The sequence below is a fragment of the Bos javanicus genome, chromosome 8, assembly GCF_032452875.1.
Source record: "Bos javanicus breed banteng chromosome 8, ARS-OSU_banteng_1.0, whole genome shotgun sequence".
NCBI lineage: Eukaryota > Metazoa > Chordata > Mammalia > Artiodactyla > Bovidae > Bos > Bos javanicus.
In genome coordinates this window covers 99,323,697-99,330,934 of record NC_083875.1, presented here as the reverse complement: position 1 = coordinate 99,330,934, position 7,238 = coordinate 99,323,697, and the positions used below count along the sequence as shown (strand labels likewise).

Here is a 7,238-nt window from a genome sequence, read left to right as displayed (position 1 = left end):
AAGGTTGTGTGAGCTTTCAGTGGTCAGTTACGAACTACATCTCCCACAATGCCGCGTGTCGCCCGCCCTGCCTCTCTCCAGGCCTCCCAGTACCGTCTCTTGGCGGCGGCGGCGGCGGCGGCGGCGGCAGCGGCAAAGGCACGATGGCCGACGATGGCGGCCCTGAGGAGGCACTCAGTCCGCGGGGCTCCCCGAGCCGGGCGCCGCGGGTTCAGCGTCCGGTCGGGGCAGCCAGCGGCGGCGGCGGCTGCGGGGAGACACCGCGGACAGCGGCGCTGGCGCTGCGCTTCGACAAGCCCATCAAGCAGGCCTTCTACAACACCGGGGCGGTGCTGTTCGTGTGCCTGTGCTGCGGCGCCGCCGTGCTCGTCTACTTCATCCTGGAGGCCTTCTTGCGCCCGCTGCTCTGGGCCGTGCTGTGCGGCACCTTCCTGCACCCCTTCAAGAGCTCGCTGACGCGCCTGGGGCGCCACTGGCTGCAGCGCCTGCACCGCGCGCACACGCCCATCGTGCTGGCCGCGCTGCTGCTGCCGATCTGCTTCGCGGACTACGGCGTGGAGGCCCTGGGCGAACAGGCGCTGCGCCGCCGCCGCCTGCTGCTACTGCTGGGCGCCGGCGGCCCGCTCCTCTACGGCCTCTACAGCCTGGGCAGCTACCTGGGCGTGCAGGTGCTGCTGGCGCACGCGGGCGCGCTCATCTGCTGCGGGCTGGACTACTTCAACAGCCTGTGGGTGAGTGAGCCCCGGCCCGGGCCCTCGGCCGTCCCGCCGGGCACGCAGTGACCTTCACCACACCCCCAGCTCGCTGGGGTGCAGTCCCTCGGCACGGTGCAAGGGCGGCCAAACGTCCAGACCTGAGTGTGCAGGCAGTGTCCGTCTCCGCCTTCCTTCCCGTGCACACGAGGAACTTGGTGCCCTTCCTTCTAAGGAGAAGACGGGTGTGGTTCGAAACAGTCTCCCCGTTAGGGGGACGTGTACCCTGTAGGGAAGCGCTTTTCCGTTTTGCAGGGAGGGCTTTCAGCGCATCGGCAAGTGGACAGGAATTTATTCCTGGCCTTGGAGAGGGAGTGCTCAGCATCTTCAGTTCTGCTTACGTGGGACTATCCTGGAAGAGACCTTAGAGATCCTAGTCTAATCTGTCATCCTACAGACAGGAGAGGTGACTTCTTACCAGTCTTGTTGGGACAAAGAGGGTACTGGTTGACACAAGTTCCTCAAGTCCTGGAACAAATCTTTCTTAATAGTTCAGAGCTGCCTCTCAGTTCAGGTGATTTCAGAATACTTTGTGCCAGGCACCTAGGTGCTGAGCCCCCTGGGCCTGTTTCTTGCCACATTCTCTTCTTGGGAACTCTTACGCCTTGTGCACGGATTGCTCTGCGACATTACATCTCCTCCCACGTGGATTTCTTAAGCAGACTGGGTGAAGAAAAGGCATATTTGTGATTCCTGGATCGTCCTGAGATTATTCTTAATGAGGGAGCTTTAGAGTTGGAAGGGATTTCAAGGATAATCTGGTGACATGTTTCCTAAATCAGGCCAGATTGTAGATCAGTTAATGATCCAAACATTTCACTTTGTTGTTCAGTTGCTAAGTTGTGTCAGACTCTGTGACGCCATGCACTGAAGGACTCCAGGCTTCCCTGTCCTTCACTCTCTTTGAGTTTGCTCAAACTCGTGTCCATTGAGTCAGTGATGTTGCCAAACCATCTCATCCTCTGTTGTCCCCTTCTCTTCCTGCCTTCAGTCTTTCTTTCCCATCAGGTTCTTTTCCAGTGAGTTGGCTTTTCATATCAGGTGGCCAAAGTATTGGAGCTTCAGCTTCAGCATCAGTCCTTCCAGTGAATATTCAGGGTTAATTTCCTTTAGGATGTTTCACTGGGGATGAAAAAAATAAGTGGGTATTTAATGCATAAGACTACTATTTCATTAAGAAGCAGTACCATCTAAAAATAAATTTATTCACTTTTGTCCCTGTTAAGTGCACCTTGATTTCAAGTTGCAAAACAATTCCGTTTATCGGTCAAGCAGGGTTATAACTTGCCTGAAGTTATTGGTAGAGTTGGTGACTAATACCAGAACTGTCTTCTCTAGCTCTATCAATGCAACCTCTCAATTAAAGTTAAAAGTTGATTATGTTATTAGGTACTGGACTTTGTGAGGGATTTAAAAGGATTAAGGTACAGGCTCTGTTCAAGTAATGTGTCATGTGAGCATATTCTCATGGAGATGACAGACACACATCTAAATGTTTATTTCCCACCAGTTATGGGCCAGCAAGGTATTGGAGAGCACCTCATCCATAATTTGGGGACGCTGCCTGTGTATGCAACTGCGTCGTGATCAGACAAAATCTTGGCCTCCAAGGAACTTGTATTATTTCAGTTGTGATAGGAAGGAGAGGTGTGGAAGCACCCTCTTTCACTTCCTGGGTAGATTGTCAGGTGAGGGTGACCCTAGTGTTACTTTGCTCTTTATTGTCTTCCTGCCTGCCGCTTCCCAGGAGAGGTTTCTGAGGTCCTGAGACTGTGATCGTCCCAGAGGCACTCAGACTTTGAACAAATCCAAGGTTCACATTCATGGAGCAGCAGTTAGACGTTACTTCTCCTTTACCTTGTTGTTTTAAGTTCAGTTAAGTTGATTGAATGCCCCTTGCATAAAAGGCAGAATACTATATGCTGTTAAGAAATATAAAGATTACTATAACTTGATTCCTATCCTCAAGAAATTCAATCTTGTCAAATTCAGACATACTTATAGATCCTGCTAACATTTTTGACTATTGATACTGCAGTATATTGTAAATTACTATAGGCAAGATCGAGTAGTGTATCCACCAAACTGTAAGAAACTAGGAAAGAAAGGCCTAACATGAACGCTGTATTTTCATAGTGAAGTTAGAATTGAATACACGGGTACATTTGGCATGACTAATGGAAACTGGGGCATTTGAGCCAGTCACTCACAGTGGTGGAAAGAGATGAGGAATAATTGTGATAAAGTGCCCACAGCTTAATGTATAGCTATGAATATGTTTTTACTGATGATAAACTCCTTCCTTATATTTTATTTACATAATATTTGTATGGGTGTGGATTAGCAGAAGTAAGGACCAAGCTAGATCAGAAGAGGTGAAGGAAGGTAAAGGCAATTAATTATTTTAGCTGATAAGCTAAAGTGATGGGAGGAAGGGATAAAAATCCCATTATAAAAGGCACAGAATGAGTTAGTTAAAAAAGAGTAGGAAGTGGTGGGGGGCTAAATTGAGGGAGTAGAGCCTGGAGGTTGATCTGAGTTGGAGAGAAACTTGCGGTTGTGTTTCTTGAAGCAGTCGTTTGGAGCAGGTGGTTGGATGGGGGTAAGTTAAAAGTGTACCTGGGAAGCAGAGACAGGGAGTCCTCAGCTCTCTGTCCCAAGTGCTGAGTAAGGCCTGACATGAAGTGAAAGTCGGTCATGTGACCGGGCAGCTTGCCCTCTCTCTGACTTTTCTATCTCATGGTTCACAAAGGTTTGGTTTTGTAAGCCCAACCAGTGCTGCATGTGATTTAAAAAAAAAAAAGAAAGGAGTGCTGATGCTTTCTAGACAGCTTGAAAATTTGAGCTGCTGCTGCTGAGAAATATGGATGGGAGAGGTACGGATGGGCGAGGTAAGAGAAAAATGAATGTAAGCAAATCTACATTATGGAGAGCCGACAGTGCATGCGTTTAAGATCCAGTTTTTGAGTATCTGCCACTCACTGGTAGGCACTCTCATGTGTGTTATTTCATTCTCACGATAGTCACGTGAAGTCAGAGGGATGGATTTCATAGGCGGGAAGATTTCGAGATTGATCTGTTCGTTCAGTAAATGGTACTTACTCAACAGACCTATCAGCAGTTGAAGGCCCTTTGTCATCAAGACCTTCACTAAAGATTTTAAAACGTTTTCCTCCAGGATGTTGTGGAGGAACATTTTTTGGTTTAAATTTTTTTTTTAGTACAAATTGATTTTAGTTATTAGGGAAAAAAATAGAAGACTATCAGGGTTGGACTACCCACACATGTTCCCCCAGACACCCCTGAATTCCTGTCATCTAGAAATCTTAGTCGTTTCTCTCTTATCCTTATACCTGTTCATTTATTTCCAAGTCCCATCCCGTTTTCCTTTGTAGTGTCTTCAGTACCTGTGTTTTCCTTTGTTACCACATTATCCTTCCCATTCAGTTTCTGTTCCCCTTCCTTTGGGGTTCCTTCAGTCTCCTAACTCTTTTCTTCTCCAAGTACTCCATCCTACCTGCAAGTGAAATGCTAATCATTTATAATATACTGCTAAGTCACTTCAGTCGTGTCCGACTCTGTGCGACCCCATAGACGGCAGCCCACCAGGCTCCCCCGTCCCTGGGATTCTCCAGGGAAGAACACTGGAGTGGGTTGCCATTTCCTTCTGGGCAATTGTAAAAAAACAGTTTCAAATATTGTATTGACTTAGTGATTTCTAAACACTGGGGAAAAAAAAAATCATCTTTTGCACCAGACCCAGGTATAACTCAGTCCTTAGGGTCCTGGTCATCTTCGCTTGGTGTAGCGCTGTCAAGATAAATCTAAAAAGCTAGCCTTCCTGCTCCACCATTTTTCTTTGCTGGGAGTGTTTTGGATGTTCCTCTCTCCTTTAGTTCAGAATTGTTAGAACATTTGAAGACATTTACAGTTTTTGCAGTAGTAATGGATTTGTTTTCTTCATGGCCTCCATGGCCTAAATTGTTTCCATTTTACTTTATAAAGAAGCATAAAGTGGAAGGAACAGTGGCTGAAAGATAGGAGTGTAACTTCTAAACTGAACTCTGTCAGTAGCTTGCTTTGTGACTTTGAACAAACCAGGATCCATCTCTGGGCTACTTAGCCCTAGTTGTGTGAAGTGTTGGCTTATCTTGAATGATGTCTAATTATCATCCTCATTTTAGAAAGCTTAAAGAACCTGCTCAGGGAATTCCTAGGTGGTGCTAGTAGTAAAGAACCTGCCTGCCAATGCAGGAGACATAAGAGACACGGGTTTGATCCCTGGGTTGGGAAAATCCCCTGGAGGAGGACATGGCAACCCATTTCAGTATTCTTGCCTGGAGAATACTGGAATGGACAGAGGAGCCTGGTGAGCTACAGTCCGTGGGGTTGCACAGAATTGAACACGACTGAAGTGGCTTGGCACGTGTGCAGGGTTCCTGGATATTCAGTTTTACAGATCCTAAGAGTTTGGGCTTCCCTGGTAGCTCAGACGGTAAAACGTCTGCCTACAATGCGGGAGACCCAGGTTCGATCCCTGGGTCAGGAAGATCCCCTGGAGAAGGAAATGGCAACCCACTCCAGTACCCTTGCCTGGAAAATCCCATGGATGGAGGAGCCTGGTAGGCTGCAGTCCATGGGGTCGCAAAGAGTCGGACACAACTAAGCGACTTCACTTCACTTCACTTCAAGAGTTTGGCAGTGCTGGGAGAAGGTTCTTTGGGATTGTACAGGCCTGCCCCATTCCACTTCCAGGTGTGTTTTGCTTCCCTGGCAACAGTAAGGAGGAAAGTTTTCCAGTGCTTAGGTTCTTTCTCATGTTAAGACTTTGATTATGAAATATTCTTGACTCTAAGTTGCCACATCATGAAGAGAACAGAGTTTTCAAATTAGAATAAAGTGGTTTTAAAGGAGAATGGAGTATCTGAAACAATGATCTGATTAGGGCTGTGATTTGACCATGCATGTGTCAGTGTTAAGTCGCTTCAGTCATGTCCGACTCTTTGAGTTTCCTTTAAAAAATTGGAAGTATGCGATCTCTCATTTTTTCCTTGCTCTGCAAGTGATACTAATTCCTTAGGAATACAGCTAAGAAACAAAAACTTGTTAGAGACTGGTTGAAAAGTATCATAGGCTTAAAATCTGAAAGCATATCCTCTGTGATCCTCTGGTTCACCTTCTCACTGAGAGCACATTCTCCTACTTGGTCTTCCCCATCAGGTTTTGCTCAAACTTTTAGTGATAGTAGCTTATTTCCTTTTTAGATTTGTTGTTCAGTCGCTCAGTTGTGTCCAACTCTTTGCAACCCCATGGACTGCAGTGCCAGGCTTCCCTGTCCTTCACCATCTCCCGGAGCTTGCTCAAACTCATGTCTATGGAGTTGATGATGCCATCTGACCATCTCAATCTCTGTTGCCCCCTTCTCCTGCTCTCAATCAGTTTATTAGAAAAATTCATCATATTAAGCTGAAATATGTTGCTTCCTAATTTCCACCTGTGATTTCTGCTCTCAGAACTACAGAAAATGGTCTGTTGCCTCTCTCAGATGACATTTCCCCAGCTATTTGAAGATAACTGTTGAATCTTGTTATTTCCTTCTCTTTCCTAAGCTGAACAGTTTCCCGCCCCCTACTCCCTGCACCTGTATCTGTATCTCCTGTATTGTAATTTCCATTTCTTTTTGCACTCAATTTTATTGCCCAGGTGGCTTGATAGTGCAAGTCACTGAAACACTTTCCCTAATGTACTTTTATTAATAAGCATTCACACCAGTTATACTTCTGACGAGCTATTCTCTTCCCATTCTGTATTTGTATAGCTGAGTTTTGAACCTAAAAGCAAAACTTTGCATTCCTGTCTATTAAATTTATCTTACTTGGTTAGCCCATTGTTCTAGTTTCAGAATATCTTTTTGAATCATTTATATTCACTATTCCCAACTTTGTATAATCTGCAAGTTCAACTAATACTCCTTCTAGTCTTTTATCTAAATTACTGACTGCATGTTTAATTAACAGGGCTGATTATGCTTGTGTCACGTACCTCTGAAGACTATCCATTTGCCGAGGATCATTTTTAAAGAAAATTTCAGCAATTTGTAGTCATCAAAATCAACTGTTTTTATTTTCTCTTGTGAATACTGGAGCAGCTTTTCCTCTTTATTTTTCTGGCACTACCCTTTTTTCTCCTTAATGTTAAGAAAGTAGATTCTGGACCCAAATCCCCAGGTTCTAATCTTGACTCACTTTTTAGATGTGTTACCTTGGGCAAGTCACCTTTGAAGTCTCAATTTCTTTCATGTCTAAAATGAGAATGATAGCCTTACTTATTTCCTGGGGTTATAAGGGTTAGGTGAGTTCATATATGTAATGTGTTAATATAGAGCAAGGCCTAGCCCATGGTAAGTGCTATATAAGTGTATTGTTGTTACACACAGATTTTGTTCTGAGCTCTACCAGCCTATCTCAAAATTCTCTAAATTCCCAG

General features: G+C 45.5%; 1 protein-coding gene across 2 annotated transcripts in view; it reads left to right on the top strand.

Moving 5' to 3' along the window:
* Positions 1 to 143: 143 nt before the first annotated feature.
* TMEM245 (transmembrane protein 245) overlaps positions 144 to 7,238 on the top strand; it is an 83,907-nt gene continuing 76,812 nt past the window's right edge. For both annotated transcript variants that reach the window (XM_061426429.1, XM_061426428.1), the window contains exon 1: positions 144 to 731. In XM_061426429.1, the coding sequence (XP_061282413.1) occupies positions 144 to 731 (588 nt within the window). The remainder of the gene's footprint in view (positions 732 to 7,238) is intronic.